Below are 18,615 nucleotides of genomic sequence, written 5' to 3' on the forward strand. Positions count from 1 at the left end.
AAACTCCAGCCCCTATAAATACCTAAAATTGCACTTAATTTAGGCATATTTATGGGAAACATTTTGCCATGAAAACGTCAAGTGATAAGGAAACAGACTGTTCTAGCCATAGATCTAAAACCTTTGAGGAGAATGCAGATATCTTCCGAGAAGAAAGCTGCCACTGAATTCTGCAGTCACTCAGAAAGTACACACATCTGAGAAGAAAGGTCCAGGGTCTAAAAGTGGAAAGAGTTGTTCACCTGCATTTGCATTTTTGGCCTGAAGTACAAACTTGCATGTCACAGTCTGGATTTTTTTCTCCTTCAGGAAAGACTATCATAAAAGCTTTCCTTTTAACTGAAAATATTAACTAGGTGAAATATGTTTTTCTGGTTCCAGGTGAACAAAGATATATCTCCAGCTTTGATTTTTACTGATTCTGGCTGGCTTAACCAGGGTACATGTCAAAGAGGCACTATAAGTCTGTTTCCCAATGATTTATAATTGAAATTACTAAACAAGGAAAGTATCTTTTTCGTAGATTAAAAAAAAAAAAAAAAGAAAAAAGAAAAAAAAAATTACAGTCATGCTGTGTGTGTCACTGCTCTTTTTGGGTAGCAATATGCTAAATCAGGAAATTAATTAAATTCAATGTGTAGCCTGGATCCATAATCCTGTGACATAGTTTGTCTGGATGAAATTCAACTGTGAGACACTGAAGTATTTGAAACAGATGTTCTTCAGTTGGTTAGAGAATAAGTTATCATTTATCTGCTGCACTGGATGGATAAAATTTCTACTCTGATCTATCAGTCACCTCTATGGAAGTTCTATGTGAACAAGATTTTTGAGCTCTCGGGAGCTTACGGGGGCAATATTTTGTTCCAAAGGAATTCAGTTTTGGTAGTTTATTTTCCATTTCCACACTTCTGTCCTCCTCCTCCTCTTCCTTCCCACTCACACAGATTGCTTGTGAACAAATAACTTTTGAACAGAGGAATAGAGTACTGAAAGGTAATCGTGTCATACAGCTTTCTTGCCTGTGGCCACCTGAGTGACAGACACAGTGAGACAGATGCTCAGTGCCCCCACAGAAGAGAAAGCTGCAAAGTCAGTTTAGATTTAACTGGTTGTTGGAGAGTTCAGTTTGGGAAGAGGCCTTAGGAATGCCTTTACCACAATGAAGGGTACAACTGGAGTTAACAACCTACTGAGACAGATCTGGGAGAAAAAACACCTTGTTAGTTCTTGAATTGCTTGTTTGATACAAAGAGCAGTAATTCTGTCATATAGAATAATTTTCCGAGTTCATTATTACTTTTCCCTTTTCTCAAAGAAAAACTCTTAGAAAGTTTTTGAATCCTTAGTGTCATTCATTTCTGGTTTACATTGTGTAATGTAATACCATAATTTGCTTGCTTAGCCAAGTCATTCAGGAAGCAGTATTGGGGTCATTTTGTGATATCTGAGTCATCTAATTGTGTATATTTATAATCACATACTGCAGTGAATGTTAGGACAAGCAGTACCAAGCTATATATATGGAAGTTAGAATTGGTCTTAATTTTCCCTCTCCGCTGCCCTAATTCATTTGTGAATTGAATTGTGTTAGTTGGGTGAAGCAGTGAAGTACAACCAACAGAATCTGACTCCTGAACTTTCTTTCCAGCCTAAAGGCTGTTAAATATCCCTTCCTCTTTCTGCATGACTGTGAGTATGCATGTGTACACACATGTGCATGTATGTTTATATATACCCACAACTTTTCTGGCAGCATACCTTCCTATCCCTATGTGATTTTTTTTAATGTCATAATAGCTCTGTCTTTATTTCTGACATTTGTTTCTTTTACCTTGTTAACGGTCTGTTCAACTTTACATGTGTATATTTCGTTTTACTGCTTTAATCACTTTTTTTTTGTTCTATAGTTATGTGAGTACTTTTGTTTCTTCATTACAAGACGTTCAAGTAAACTTAATTTCAGTAATTTCTGTCTGATATGATTTGCTGGTCTTTCTCTTATGTAACACAAGCTATTTCAAGACACCATCTGAACTGGCAGAAATGGTAGACTTGCCTACAGTATCTGTTTTGAGATCAGCAGATCTCACATTAAAAGTGAACATCGTTATCTCCGTTTTGCAGATAAAAAGCAGATGTACCGAAGCGACTTGTCCGCGGTCTCCCAACATGGTAGTGGTCCAGCTGGGGATGATCCTCCAGCTCCTGGTCTTTATCGTGCCCTCTTTCCGTAACGCTCTCCCTGGTCTCACTCACAGACAGCTCACAGCAGCACACTCGAGTAAGATGTGGAAGTGTATTTATCAATTATGCAGCTCCAAGGAGAATCTGCATAATGTAATGATAGATTTAAGCCATTATCTTTATCTCAGAGTTGCAAACTCCCTGTTCTTTAACTGTTTCATCTAAAATACCGTTTAGTCTTAAAGCTAAGCTCCGGGACTTTTCATTTAGCTTTATTATCTTTTCTGTTTAAAAGTTAAAGCACCTCATTTGCTTACATGAGCTGAAGATAAAAAATTGATTTTATTGAAAACTAAATGCCTTTTAGTGGTTTAGTATTAGTGTGTTTCAATTGATAATAAAAGCATTAGTGTCAATATGAAAAGGTGAAAAAATCCAAAGCAACTCTTCTCAAAAACCCATTGCAGTAAAGGGATATTATACTAACATTTCCATTTTAAAATTGCATTTTAAAGGTTCACTATATCAGCAGCCTATGGTATTACTTCTTTTAAGTGAATGCAAGCATTCTTCCCTTTGCCCTTTTATAGGAAGTGTAAAATTAGTCCACTTTCTTTTCTGTTGAGGGAGACTAAGCCTAATGTAGTGAAGTCATGTGTTCATAAAGTGCTTGAGAGAAGACAATGAAGTGCTGTTGATGTTCCACTTCAGCTATACAGTGTTCAAACAGCATATTAAGCACTCCCTGCTTTGTCTTTACCCGAAGAACAGGACCCTGAAGGAAAAGAAAATGCCATAGTAAGCAGATGTAATGATTTAAAAGAGAAGAATTTCTTGACATAAAGAACAATCCCATGTAGAAAAGACGTAACCTGACTCTGTTTGACCAGTCTTTGGTTTTGTCAGTCTGTTGAGGTCATTCTTGATGGCATGACATTTTTGTAACAGTTAACATATTGGCTTCAGCTCCTGACTGAACTGAAATTTTGCTGCTCACATTAGTGGCTGGTAATTTCATGGAGGGACACTAGTTCTAATTTTCTAAAAAGCTTGGGGTGCCAAGAACAGCAGTGGGAACGGTAGTTAAAAGGAAAGCCTAGGAATGAGGGCCAGTGGGTCATTACAAGGATTTGGGAACAGGCAGTATCAAAAACAGAGGGAGAGGCAGTCTGGAAGATACCAAAGCTGGCATGGAGCAGGACTGTGCAGCTCTTAGGAGGAGACTGAAGTTTATGGCTCTGTCTGTATGCAGGGCTAAGAATAAACCTGTTCAGTTTTGGTGGCACTGTTGCGTTTTTCTTCTTAATGCCTCACTGGAGGAGAATAGAAAATGCAAATGAGAAATATTTAAGGGAAGTTAAATACATTTATAAAAGGTTTCTACACTGTCAAGTGCTATATCAAAAGATTTTCATAAGTTATTAATAGAAAAATCCTCTTCATAAACCTTTCTTGTCAGAAACAACCAGATCTAAAGTGTTTCCTATGAATTCCCACTTTAATGTGTAGAATCTCATAATAACTTTCAGCAGGGGTAAATCTATCCTGTAGGATACAGACGTATCCTTGACTGCTGACCATTTTGACTCTAAGGTCTAAATCCACCTTCCAGAAATGCAACATCTACCCCATCCCACCTACTGTGGAAATATTTTAAGGCTTCCCGTTGTGAAGGTATGGCAAGGTACATTTCTGTAATGAAGGATATCAGAAACACCCTAATCTTTTGTGAAGGGAGCAGGCTGTCTACCTGTTCCTCTGTAACTGTGGGCATCAAGAGACACTAAATATCTTAGGCATTTGTGTTAAATAATTTAACGTAAAATGGATGTCTGCAAGAACATACTGCATCATATACTGTGAATTTTTCTTATGCAGTGCTTGAATACTCTGCTGGGGCTTGTATTTGGTCTGTGAAGATAATTTAAAGAAAAAAGGCAGAAGCAGAACAAAATTGATGGAGAATGTATTGATTTCCGTTTGTTAGTTTAAAAACACAGATAAACCCCATGTCAAACTTCGTGGTGGAGAAGAACAAAGGGGGCAAACACAGTTTATTTGGGCAGTTTGGGGAATGGAGAGGTTACTCATTAGCTAGACTGTGGTATCTATTCAGAATCCAAGGTTTCCAGCAACTGTCTACCATTTTCACAGTTTAGCCATGAGGTAAATATTTTTGAAATACAAAACATGAGGTTACTACACGTGGCTTGCCGTTCCATTTGTAATCATCAATTTTGTCCCGTTTATAACTATTTTTGATAGAAAACATGATTTTTTTTTCCTTACCATGTTTTTAAATTAATCCAGCCTCTTTTGCCTTCAACAGCAGAGTTTATTCAGCTTCCCCGATAGTAGCAATTGCTGATGTAACTGCCTCCATGCTAGGAAAGTGGTGGGCTACATTAACATACCATTATTCTCAAAAGGCTCTTGCATTTGTACTGACGAAGTCTTGGAGATGGAAGCTGTAGCAGGAAATCTTGAAGAGCCATAGGTTTTGACACCAGGAATTTTTCTGCAGCTGGAGGACCAAGAGCTCAGTTTGTTGCCTGAGATGCTCATAGAAAACTTGAAATTATTTTTTTCTGTTTAACATATGAGTACTGTGATGTTAGGAAACATCCCCTGTGTAAGTTATGAGTATTTTTATGAAATTCTGTTTGGTTAATGAGATGTAAGCTTATCTTTATAATTAAGCATGTTAAGAAAATTGTGCTGGTACAGCAAATTTTAACTGCAGATTATAACAGCCAGTACATTTTCTACATCTCAAGTATGATATCTTCCTATTAGATTGAGATGCTTGTCAAGAATAAATGACAGTTTTGTGGCTTTTAGGTATTTTTATAAATACCTTTAGCAATTTGCTACATCTATAAGTAGAGAAAAATGGCTTTGGATAGAACAAATTGATGAACTTCATAAACAGCAGTGATCTCGTCCTTCAGTCAGTAGGTGAATCAACAAACTAACCTTTTTCTGTACCATCTATTCAAGGTTTCCTGCTCAAGGAATATAAGAACACTTACTGTTTTGGGGTTCTTTGTTTTCATGATTTTTTCCCATTTTTGTAACATTGTATTTTGAATAATCAGAAGAAACAATGAAATTGTATTACCAGTCAATTTTTTTTAATCTGCTGTAGGCCCTTTTAATTTTTTCTTGCCTAGATAGGAATATTCTGGAGGGGAAGAGGGGCAGGGGGGAATGTAGTGCGACTGTAGCAAAGTATAAGTGCATGGGTGCATGGGTGGTGCCGCACAGAAGTGGTTTAACCTTATAGTCCTGAGGCCTCTCTGTCTTCTGCAGTCCTTTGACTGTCCCTTGTTTCTGAACTTGGGCCGACACCAGCAGTGATCAAGAATGGGGGGAAGGGGATTGGTCTTAGAGCAATTTATGCTCTTCACAAATATTGTGAAGATGAGGCAGCCAGGTGATACCTGGGAAGCTCATACAGTGTTCCCAGCCTGACAAAGGCAGTACCACAAGTTAAGCAGAGACTGAAGGGACTTAGCAGCAGAGCTGCCCTGGCAGCCAGGCTTTTCTACTTCTGATGCTCAGTGCTGTTCTTTTTTTAATTTGACTGTGTCAAATCTTTCTAACGGGGTGGCTTTGGGAATGGTCTCTCCAGCTTGCTTAGAGTACCTGTTAAGCTTCCCTTGTAAACAACTGAACAGCTAAACACTGAACAATTAAAGCTCAGTATTTGTGCAAATTAAAAGTGAGCATAAAATGTTTACAGCTTCACAAGCGCCTCCAGTTTAAAGAAATCACATTACATTTCTTTATAAGTGCATGGATATATTTATATGGTCTAGAGGACAGTGTGGAAAAAAATAGATTTCGTAATGAATGTAAGCTGACGTTATTCAGGCTATGTTTAACTTACCTCCTATAAATACTGAACCTACTCTGAAAAGGAAAATTGGCATCCAAGATCCTAACCTACTTCCTTCAGTATAAGAATATGACTGGCCTCCTAGAAACAAATGTATAAATTTAGGACTTCTTCCTGCAAATCAGTACTCCCATGAAGAAGAAAAAAATCTGTACTGCCCAAGTATTCAGTGAAATCACTCAAAAGGGAAACCATTTGTAGCATAGGGCCTGAGAGACATGAGGAAATTTTTCCGTCTTTAGTTTCAGGTCTTATATCTGACCCTTGAGTATAATAAGACAGGTTATTATCCCCTTGTTCATCACGAAGATTAATGTTGAGACCAGTTGAAAATACTACTGCTCTGCTGGGACCTATCAGGACATCCTCAGACCTGTATGAACCCAAATTTAAACTTTTTAAATAGCAGAGCTAATGTCTCCTCCTAGTTAGACGCAAATGTCTCTCTTATCATTATCTCCTCGGTGTTGTTGCTGTAAGAGAGTAAGGATTCAGTATAGCTCCGCATTATTTATGGTGTCTTTTATACAAACTTCATTACTAAATGTTAAAATATGCAGAAAGAGCGCCTGAGCCTAGCTAGCCTGAGCCATTAACTCTTATTCAGATGAAGTTTTAAAAAAAAAAAAAAAAGCATAGCTTTGGAAATGGAGATTTATTTCTTTTTTTCTGTGTTCTGTGCAGAATGCTTTCCTTTAAAAATGTTTGTTATCTAAATTTAGTGTGACAGAATGAAAATAAAAATAGGCAGAAAATGAATTTAAAAGAAAAAACTCATTTGGTTTAAAAAGCCACAGGAAAAGATTTCATCTGTCATAGTGTTAAAGTTGGCTTTCTCTGTTCGTATGGTTGTAAACACCTGTGGGCTGCTGGCAGCGTATTTCACAGAATAATCCCTTTTTATAGAAAACCTACCCTGCTGCCTGGAAATACAACGCATTTGTTCACCTCCTTTGTAACCTTTCCAAGGATCCTGGGCCAGTGTCTGATCAGGAACTGAAACAAAAAAAAAAAAAAAAAAAAAAAAAAGGAAAAAAATGTGAAGAGAAATGAAAGGAAGTTTTGTGACGGTGAGAGAAAATAATTCTGTAAAGGATCTCTAATCGCTGGGGTCCCGAGTGGGTGGAGACCTTCCTGCACGAGGATATCTCTGCCAGCGTGCCCCAGCAGGAGCCGTGGTCCCCCTAGGGAAATAATAGAAGCTTTTAGGAGAGCCTTACCAGCAAAGAAGCCCTTCACCGTGTGGTGCTCTGCCCACCCATGGGACCAGCCTTTGGTGTGGGCTTCAAGCTGGCTCGAGCTGGAAATGGTGCAGGGTGAGGGGACACAGTGGGTTGTGCTTGTGCTGTCCTGCTGGCCTTGGCACAGGATGGAAGCATGTTAGAGGAGAGGAGAAGGAAGGCCATTCTGGATGATATTTGTTTTTTACATGCTGGTCGGTTGTGTTTTTAAATATAGATTTAGTGCACTCAGGTGTAGTGATGCTTTTGGAGAGTAATCTGAAAGAAAACAGACTACAGTATTAAAAATATATATGCTTTTGGTTTTATACACAGTCAGCTGGAGACTTTGCAAATGCTACCTTTGGATTATGCTCTGGATTTCTTTTAAGTAACAACTGACAATCAGAGTTAAGTGAAATGTGAAATACAAAGCTCACAAAGAACAGATTCTCTTGGAGAAGATAGGATCGCTTTTCCTCCCTTGAGTTGTTCATTGATGGGAGGTTTTAGTTAGTTTGTTATTTCTTTTTTACTCCTGGAGGCAGTATACGAAGAAATTAAAAGCACAGCATGTGCCAAACACAGCTTTTGGCACTAGAGACGAGTGAATATGGGATCGTTAAAGAGATTTTCTAGACCATTTTAGCATAATCTTTTGAGGGTCTCTTGCATTGCTGCTAATAGAAATCTAGGGCTTGCTTTCTTAGAGACATGATAGCTTACAACAATTCATTTTACTTTTCCGTGGGGGTGACAGCACAACACACACACTGTCAGTTACACATCACTATCAGTGGTTCAGCCATGGGAGCAGTAAGGTGCTAAATTGGGATAGCTTGCTACATGTGAGTGTCTTTCCATGCTGTTTTGAAATGAGTGTATAAATTTTGCAGAAGACATATGATTGATGGTCCTGGTTGTTCATGCATACAATAAACACATCAGGGTCAAAACCAGAACATGTTCTCCTCCAAGCCTCAGTGAGCAGGTTGCTCTAAGAGTTCTAGTGCACTTTTGCCTACTTGCAAAGGCATGTAAGGGTGTGGAGCAGGGACGCTTCACCCAGAAAGTTAAAGGCAATAAGGAATTCCAATGACCCTGATCTTGTACGCAGCACACATTGTAGAGCTTCACTCCAGCTGAGCAGCAGTAGTAGAGCAGGCATAATTGCTGTCCTTACTTTCCCCAAGGCACAGGGAGTACTGCTTGATCAAGGTCATCCACAAATATTCAGCACAAGAGCAAGCAGTCAAATTCAGATTGCCTGGGATCTAGTTCACGCGAATTTCACAAGTTATTCTTCCGTACGTGCAGAAACCTAAAGTCAATGGTTATGAAGTTTATGTTCCACAAAATTTATGCCAGATGATGTCGTATATACCCACAAAATTTCCATATACCTGTAGGAGATAGCAAGGCTAAAGCACTGAAATTGAGTCATCCAGGACACAGATATAAACACAAGACGACAGTAGAACTAAGGCTAAAGCATTTCCTCCTCCAGTCTGTGGCTGGATTTCAAGATTACCTTTTCCTGTTCCATCTAGTTATCAGGTATTATATGTTTTAAGCAGACAAGTGCAATCTGCATATTTGTTATTAGAAGAAAGAATTAACCTCCCACTTGAAATACAAAGGATTGCAAACAGAGAAGTGCTCAGGTAAAAATGTAAGAAAATGAACAAAAGCAAGAAATGCTTTGTGCAGGAGCTGACAATTGACCTAGAATAATATAATATGAAGATTAGGGAATTGGTGGGGTGACAATGAAACTGATTGAAGGCTATCATCTCAGGCACACAGACAGGATGACAGCCTTTGGCTGAGAGCTCTTGCTCCCGTGAGGAGTCAGATAGCTAAAGCAACAAGCACATTTCTGCTAGAGTAAAGAGTATCCCACCTGAGCAAAGTTCAGATGCTGCTATGTGACTGTGCATGTCATTCCCATAGGAAATGAATGACATGCCCTTTATGTAAAACATTGAAAAAGAAAGCCAATATAATCAACTAAAACTGACAACATCTTACTATATATTTGACATTGATTGTGGGATTTTAGTCATTTATTAAATTTACATTGCAATTTTGTGGATGATTTAAATAAAATAAAAAATTACTGTGCTGTGGCCAGCACAAAAGAACTAATAGACCTATGGGAGAATGAGCTGAAATCTACTGTGGCTCATTTGTTATCAAGGAAAATGCTTGCTGTGTTTTAAAGTCACTGGTACTAAAACCAGTGCACAGACCAGAAAGGATACATCTGGATTTTCAAACCACAACCTGAGTCATCAAAATTGTCTTATGAACAAAAAAGGCTTTTGTTGTAAACTGATTGAAATCAATAACATGTTGTAATGATAAAGGAATAATAAACATAGAATTCACACCACAACTTAATTGTTTACTTTTCAGCATATAATATACTTCAATATATTCATGCTGCTGCAGTAATTTTATTCTCTGTATCATCTTCCTCCAGTATTTTAAATTAAAGCAATAGGCTTATAAACGGTAGGAAATGAAGAAAGATCGTGAAGGGTGACAAAATACCAGTGAAGTGAGAAGGTGAAAAAAGGAAGCAGTGTTTAAATCAAATATGGTATCAGATCTGTAATTGGCGTAGAAATATCTTGGGTATTAGCAGTTGATGATTTCCATGGTCTCAGAGGGAGGAAGCTTTATTTATGGCTAGAGAGCTTTTACAACATCTCGGTTATTCTTGCCTTTGCTCTTTGCTTCAGGGGTGGTCTTTTTCACTGTTTGTTCCAGTGCCACTATTTGCTGTCAGTAAACGTGTTCCCTTTCATGTAGTCACTCCTCTGAGACTCAGGCATGTTTGGAAATCGTCTGGCTGAAACTGAACTCGTGTAGAAGAAAGTCCTTTGAGTTGTCTGTCCAGAGCCCTAACCTTGCCCTGGGGAGAGAATTTGAAGATAATGAGCACAGTTTTGAAAAGAATGGGCACCCTTTGCTGTCAGTTTGAGCCTTTGACTTTGCTCTTAGATGTTATGGTGATGCTCACATTACAAGCTAGATACTGTACTCTTTTCACCTACCTTGGGCAGTGCCCAGCTTCCTCTGTCCTTTCAACCCTTCTCAAATATGTGTTCATCAATTTTATAAGGAAAATCCTCTTTGTATTTAATCTATCCATGCCAGAAAGAGGAATGTAAGCGGGACCAGTTGTCACAAAAGAGTGGTTAGAAAGCCTGCAACCCGTTTACAGCAAATGGCACATGTCAGCAGTCTCCGTGAGAGTGGGAGCGGGAAGCTGAGCAGCTTCACCCTGACATGGTGGCAGCCTTTGCTCCCCGAGGTCACAGCCTGCCCAAAATTAGACCTTAGGGGGAGAAGAAACAAGCAAGTCTCTGAATTGCCATGTACAGTCTTTCTGTATGCTTCCCCTCTCCGTTTAACTGATGTTTCCCTGATGTTTGCTAGCAACTTCTAACACCCTTTCAAGAGATGCTAATGTATAAGTATCATTTAAAGATGACTGAATCCCCTCCTTAGATCTTCAACTCTTTCTAAATTAAATCTTGATAGCCCTTAAAAATGCTATGCAACTCAAGTCAGGTTTTAGATAGTCAAAGAGAATATGGTCCCCTTTACGCTGTGCTTGCAATGATCTAAGCTATTCTTTGTAGTTATTTCGAATTTTATATCCTTTTTTCAGGAAATGAATAGCGCGGTGTGAAAACAAATTGTGTAAAGGGACTGCTGACAGGACGTTTAAGTGAAGCATGGACATTTCAATTGAAGTACAGTGTTAGTCAAATGCTACCTGCTGAGCTGATTAGCAGTAGCTGGGTATAATTCTGTAGCCTGTGTTATATGGGAAATCATACTAGAAAAATGAATGGCCTTTTCTCTGAAGTATGTGAATCTATAAATGCTCTGTGCTTTGGCATTTACTTTCTCTTTGTCTTACGTTCTGGAATGGCCAAGAGTCGTGTATATGCTTTCATGGCGCATCCATTTTCTTAAGTGCATGGTGGAGTGAGAGGAGCAGAGATTGCAGGGAAGGAGCTGATTGTTTTGTTAGCTTGAGGTTTTTGTTTGCTTGGTTTTTTGAATGGAGGTGATAGTTTTAGGATGAAAAGGCTTTTAAGGTTTTGCTGAACTAAACCTTTTGTGTATTTGTTAAATAAACAAAGTGTGTCTATCTAAACCTTCAAACAGAGGCTTTAAAAGTCCCACAATGTCTGGATGCCTGTCAGTGCTGCCAGAACTCTCCAGTGAAAGGCAGGACTGTCTGGTGTCACACAAGTGCGGAACTTAGCTTTTCTCCCTGCCTGTCCCTTGGATGCTCCGTCTGGTTTTGTTTCCATACCTGTCACATACTTGTATTTTTCATTTTCACAAATCCGTGCAAACCTTGTATAATAGTTACATTTCATTTCTGGGCATCTTTATTAGCGTTTTCCCAGCATGCCACGACCCCAAACCTCTGTTTTAATGAATGCCTTATCAACAGGTCTACTCCATGCTAGATTGGGTTTGTTTTCTTATTTTGAGGGCACCAATCCCAAAGTTCATTTTGCTATTGCTACTGAAGAAGGAGTAGGATTTCGGAATCACTTCTGTCAGACTTTAAGATGCAGAAGTATTTTTGGTTATGTTTTTCTTCAACTTGCAGTAGTCACACAGTATCACAGAAAGATGCAGTCAGTGAGCACTTCATTGTCTCAGATATGTCCTGTACTTCGTGGTAAGTACACGTGTGCGACTAATATAGCAGAACTTGTCTGACGTGCTGACAGTTTTACAAGGCAAAGAAGACATTCAGAATGTTACTGCGTCATGTTAATTAACAGTCAGTGTTTCCTTCATTCTTAACATTAAACTGTGGAAAAAATCAAAGCTGAAACAAAAGTGAAAACAATATACAGTGAGATATATATACCAGGAAACTATACAATAATTGCTCAGCTTTTTGAAGGCTGGATCCACTGGGCTAATATTTAAGCTCCAGTCCCATTACTCACAAGAAAAACACCATATATGTGAATTACTCATCCTTTGCAAAGCCCCCTTAACTTCACTGTGGTTTCAGGTTAATGTAGCAGGTTTTTCTTATGGCTTCCATTAGGGCAGAGGTCATTTTTACTGGTACTTGACTGGTAGAGAACTGGTGGTGGTGGGTCTTTTCAGTATTATTGTTTTCAGAGAATTGATCCACCTTTTTTAATCACAGTCAGCAGCAGCCAAACAAAAGCAGTTTGTTTCTACAGTGGAATCAATAAAATGGGAAATATATTATGGCTTAGCTGGGGACACATGCTTTCTACCTTTTGCTGCTTTGTCTCTATTTAAGGGTAGGTTTTCCTACCATTCATATTCTGTTAGTCATGTGTTTGCTTTGTGTGATCTGTAATCCACACAGAAAATATGTGCCCTCCGCAATACAATAATAATTATTTTTTTAAATGTTTGCTGCTAATATAACATGCTATATTGATTCAGCCTGGGTTTTCTAGTGTTTTCCTGGTAGAGATGAGAAAGATGGTATAATTCTTAACCAAATGGAAAAGAGCTTAATTTTCATGCAAACCAATATTCAACAGAATCATAAAGCCCTAGCCCTGGTAATAAAAATAGAAGCCGATGTTATTAATGCATCATTCCAGATACACAGAGCACCATTATGTGACTCCTGGGCTGAGTAAAACTTCATGTAATCACAGTGGCCATAGACTTAAGCCCTATAAAGCTGGAAACTTCAACAGATGGCCATTGTCAATGCAGCTTCTAAAAGCTGCGTTGTGTTACGGCTCCAGATATGACTTACTCAGTGGTAGCTTTTTAAATTACAATTGCTGAACATAACTGATCCGCATTATGGAAGTAATAATAATAATAATACTTTGCACTCAGTAACCTGTGTAAGGATCTGAAAGCTCTTAACCAAGGTTTTTGAAGACTCCCTTTCTGCTTATTGAAAATAAAGAGCATGCAGGGGCTTGTTGGAGCATGAGAGGATCGAGAGTTAAGGGCAGCAGCAGCAGCGGCAGGCAGGCTCCGGGCCTGTGGCCAGCAGCCAGGCCACGCTGTCTGTGGGCCTGGGGCTTGAACAAGAGGGTGCTCCGGTCTCTAGCACAGGCCTGGGCTGCAATCTCCCACTTCCAAAGTTTATCAGTAATGGAAGGAATCATAGAATGTTTTGGGTTGGAAGGGACCTTAAAGACCATCCAGTTCCAACCCCACTGCCACGGGCAGGGACACTTCCCACCAGACCAGGTTGCCCAAAGCCCCATCCAACCTGGCCTTGAACACCTGCAGGGATGGGGCATCCACAGCTTCTCTGGGCAACCTCTGTTAGTGCCTCACCACCCTCATAGTGAAAAATTTCTTCCTAACATCTGATCTAAATCATTTTTAATTTACAGCCATTACTCCTTGTCTGAAATGTCTGTATTTGAGACTTACTTTTGTCTAGTCAGTAGTTGTCTTTTTTTCTTTTTCTTCTTTTTTTATTTTCACAAAGTGATTCTGTTTTTCAGGGTCTAGAGATCACATGTGAAAGTATCCTGGTGGCTGTTCTCTCTGACTGTTTTTGTTTTATCTTTCAGATCGATATGATTGTGACTTTGGGTGGACTTGGAGGACGCTTTGACCAAATTATGGCATCAGTGGAAACACTTTTTCATGCAACAAATATCACTCCTTTTCCAGTGATAGTTATCCAGGAGTGCTCACTGATTTACCTACTTCAACCTGTAAGTGCTGTGAAAAGTTACTTCATAACACACCTGACCTTCCATCTCCCCTCACCCTGTAGGTCTGGCACTATTAACTGCTCATTTTCTTAATTGTAATCTATAGGGACACAACCTAAATTGAAAATATATTGCAGAGCAGTGGACAGCAAATTATATGCTCTGCACTCCTGCCATGGAAAAGATCATTTTTAGTTTGTTCAGGATAGGTTTGTTTAAAAGGGGAGGAAAGCTAAATCTGAGTAAGTCTGGGATTCTGATTATAAGCAAAAAAACATCTTTAAACTTTTTAATTAGGTTCCAGTAAGTTTAAATTTAGCATGCAGCCCTTTGCATGTTGAGTAGCAATACCGACATCTGCAGTATGAGAAACAAAAGCTACAAGATGAAGATACGAGGGAGTTCCTGACAAACGTGTCAGGCAGAGTTCTTGTGTGGTCTGAGTGGTGCAGTTCATTATGATGTGGATCCAGCAAGGATCAGCAAGGGAATTTATTTAAGATGTATTATTTTTTTTGTGTGGTTTCAGGTCTTATTCCATTTATTGATTCATAAAACAACACACAGAAAAGATCTTGCAGGGCTTCTGCTTCTAAGTTTTAAATGAAAGGCAAATCTAAGCATCAAAGAGTCTTCTCTAACAGCAGTTCATTTACTTGGAAATATTTTTTTCCTGATGTCAGGGTTTCTAGACACTTAACTAACTTTTCCATTTTACCTTAGACAGCGTATTTCATTAAAATAAGTAACATTCACAGATAAATTTGACAAACCCCTGCACCACACATGCTTTATTGTAATTTGAGAAAAGAATTAATAAGGTTCTATGAGATTATAGATTTAAATCCACAGGGGCAAATGCTGTATTAACAACTTTTAAGCACTGTGTCTGCAGGAAAGACTGTAGGCGCAGGAGCTCATTTGCCAGTATGGCCAGAAATGACTGTGATCATTTGTTGCAACGCTACATGACTAGAGGCAGCAGAGTGAGGGGGAAGTAGGGCTGAAGGATAACTGTGGTTAAATTCTGGAAGTGAGGAGTAACTCACATGTGGTTGGTCTATGGGTGCAGGACTTCACTGGCCACAGTTGATTATTAGGTTACTTTTAAGAACATGTTGAAGAGCTGAAATAAGATGGAGAATTCCAAATTTAGCTTCCAAAATACTTACTTGGACCGGAAAGACTACTAATTCTTTTAATTCACGTTTTCCATAAGTGACTTTGAAATGTCACAGAATCACAGAATTGTAGGGGTTGGAAGGAACCTCGAGAGATCATCGGGTCCAACCCCCCTGCCAAAGCAGGTTCCCTAGAGAAAGTTTTCCTAGTCATGCATAAGGTTGCTTTCAGAAGAGTCCTCAATGAATAATTAACCCCTTTGCAACTTGAAAAAATCAATGATCTGCGTATTTAAATAGAAATTAAGGTTTCTAACTCTTTGGGTTTGCTGGAAACTTTTTTATGTTCTGTTTTTATCGTGCTGTATGAGAAGCATTTAACTTTTTTGTTGGTAGGGATAGTTCCACAGGATATTATTTTCTACCATCCCTGGCTGTCAATCTGCATTGCTGGTAACTGACATCTGTAACTTCAGGCTGTTTCTAGCGTTCAGAAATAAAGGGCAGATATAGACGGCAGGCCTTTTAAGCAATCTTAATGCTGACTTTAACACAAAATTGCTTTTCACTGTTGGTTTAAACTTGTCGCTGTCAGTATCTTCAGTCAACTGTCATGGTACCTCCAGATAATAGTATTAATCATGTATAGTTTAGATAAAAATCAAGTGAGTAGTTTACACATAGGGACAAACAGGAATCCGTAGCTTGGAAGTACTCTTTTTTTCCTATGGAGTTCAACATGGTATTTTTCTCTTGTAAACATCCACAGTCATGGCATTCTCTCTCTTTCCCTTCTCTTGTTTGTAATTTTAAAGTCAAGGTAGGAGGGAGTTGAACACAGTGGGAGACCAACTGACTTTTTGAATGCAAGTATGGAAACTGTGCAACAAATGAAGCAAAGTTTTGAGATCCAAATGCTAATGCAAATGATAAAGTTAAGAGCATCTTGCTTTTCCTATAAAATGTAGAGCTGAAATCCTTCTCTCTTAGGTAAGAAGAATTTGATCTTTATTGGATTCTTTGGATAAGATATGAGCAAAATATAACCATATTTTTGCTTTGGAATAACATTAGCCCTCTGCTCACTATAGCAGGAGATTAGTATTAGTTCTATATCATGTGTACCTAGACAGAGGCTAAAATACTTAGATAGAGCAGGGAAACTCGTAATCCCATAACAGCCCTAGGAAGGATACAAAGAGGAATAGCAAATCAAGCTGCTGAATATTTAGCTACTAATACGGAAACTAAGGGGATGACTCAGTGAGTTACTCTGTAGGAAGAAAAGAGTACTTCCAAGCTAAGGATTCCTGTTTGTCCCTATGTGTAAACTACTCACTTGATTTTTATCTAAACTATACAGGATTAGTACTATTATCTGGGAGTACCATGACAGTTGACTGAAGATACTGACAGCAACAAGTTTAAACCAACAGTGAAAAGCAATTTTGTGTTAAAGTCAGCATTAAGATTGCTTAAAAGGTCTGCCCTCTATATCTAAGTACACAAAAAGTTACTAAGTAATTTGTTTGAAATAGAGTTATTCCATATTACTGGAATGTTGATATGGAAGGGCATAGAAAAAAAATTCAATATTTAATACACCTGTAAAGGTACACAGTATTGTAGGAAACATGGTTGGAGTCTCGCTAGAAGTCTTCAGGATGAAAGAGAAAGACAGCAAGGACAATGCCTGACTTTGAGTCCACTGCAGACTACCAAGCAAGGAGGACCAGGTCAACAAAGCCTTTTTTTGTTAACCAATAATATTATCCATGTACTGAATGTAAGGGTAATCATATTTTTATGCAGTCAGGAGTCTCTTGAGTTATAGGCAGACAGTGCAAGTTTTTGAAACATTGGGAAAAATGTTGTGGCGTGGAATGCAAAGAAAGCTGCAAGGAAGAACACTCTGGAGTCAGAAATAGGGAGACTATGTAAGAATTCCAGCAGGTGATGTTTTCTCTAAAACACTGTCTAATGTGAAGACTGAAATTTAAAAAACGGGGAAAAAAAAAAAGTGGGGAGTTGGGGGCCGGGGGGGAGTTTCTCTGCACTGAATAGTCACCTCATTTCTTTCTGTAGTGGAGGGGAAGGGTCCTATAGGGGAAGGGAACATGAATCCTTAATAAGGAGTAATCACTTCTATGAGCAGGATATTTTATGTAACAATCCATACATTTTATGCATGAAATTTTAGTAATATCAATTACCATTAGAATATACCCTGGCTGAAGAACATTAGGCCCTTAGAGTCATGTTTATCATGCTAGCCATGCTCAGTACGAATGGCTTAAGGTTTCACATACATACTTTCTCATTTTCTGGTAGTGTGCTTCTCAGGAGTACAGAAACATTAGCTTCTGTACACTGAGCATAAATTATCTTTTTTCTGTGAGTTTTACGGCAGTTTGTAATACAAGGTAATAGGATTTATGACCAAGAAATGAGAAGATGTCCAAGAGTTAATGAGGCCTGTCTTTTACATTATGCTGAGCAGCTCAGTGTTCCCCATGCAGATTTCTTGCAGTGGCATGTCAGGGAGAAGATCTGCTAGCTACACATGAAAATGCATTACAGACGCATACTTTTGTCAATTAGCTGGCTCTTTTGAATGAGTGTATGAATGCTTTGATAACCCTTTTTTCTCAGACACAGCTTTTCTTGTGAGTGCATGTCTTCCTTCCCTGGGAGCGTGATGAGTGATTTAACATCATACATAGTAGTCCAGCAACTAAATATGAGCAATAAGAATCAGAAGTCTCATTCCTCATTCTTGGCTGTCTTTTACTTCTTGGCTTCCTTGCAGTCTTGGCTATTCTTTACCGTCATTTCATTGAAGAGAAAGCAATCGTATGGTCTTTTGATCTCACAGTCACCTAATTTGTAAATTGGGTAAGACCCATGTCTTTCTCTGAATTGGCAATGTGAGGCTTGTGTAGTTTTTAACAAAACACCCTTATGTTCTCAGCTCTGCACTGAAGTGGAACACAGTATTACTGTAATAGTAACAACAGTATTAATAAGACCTTTAATTAACATAGGCATTGGCATACAGTAGGCTGTGCAGCTTATTTGTTAGCATGGTCCCAAGTGCAGTTTTAGTGGGAGCCAGCTATCATTCTCACAGACAGTGCCTGGGCAGTCTGGGGCTACCATAGCTTAGTAACTGCCTACTAAGCATTTTGGACGGTGCCACCTCATTTGGAGGGCAAGAGAGAACAACCATAATGCGCATGTGAGCCATGCTGTGCCCATTGGCTTGAGGTCCAGAGAATAGTACATGGACCACCTTACACATGCAGACAGAGTGACCAGGTGTAGAGTTCTGCTCCTAGCTGCAGGCACTGCGATAGATACAAGCTGAGGAAGGTACAAGACTGTCAACTTATTCTGCTGTAGTGTGCTGCTGCAGTTTTCTACATCAGTGTTCTTTGTTTTTCTTTGTATCCATGCTTGCA

General features: G+C 38.9%; 1 protein-coding gene across 37 annotated transcripts in view; it reads left to right on the forward strand.

Annotated features, from left to right (window-relative positions):
• The window catches only part of TPK1 (thiamin pyrophosphokinase 1), a 329,004-nt gene that overhangs the window by 199,785 nt on the left and 110,604 nt on the right, over positions 1 to 18,615 (forward strand). For all 37 annotated transcript variants that reach the window (XR_013946707.1, XM_080580495.1, XM_080580515.1 and 34 more), the window contains one exon: positions 13,887 to 14,033. Coding sequence is in view for 36 of the 37 variants with exons in the window: in XM_080580495.1 (XP_080436621.1) it covers positions 13,887 to 14,033 (147 nt within the window). In the remaining variant the exon portion in view is untranslated. The remainder of the gene's footprint in view (positions 1 to 13,886; positions 14,034 to 18,615) is intronic.

The sequence above is a fragment of the Anser brachyrhynchus genome (genome assembly GCF_964034855.1).
Source record: "Anser brachyrhynchus genome assembly, chromosome: 2".
Classification (NCBI taxonomy): domain Eukaryota; kingdom Metazoa; phylum Chordata; class Aves; order Anseriformes; family Anatidae; genus Anser; species Anser brachyrhynchus.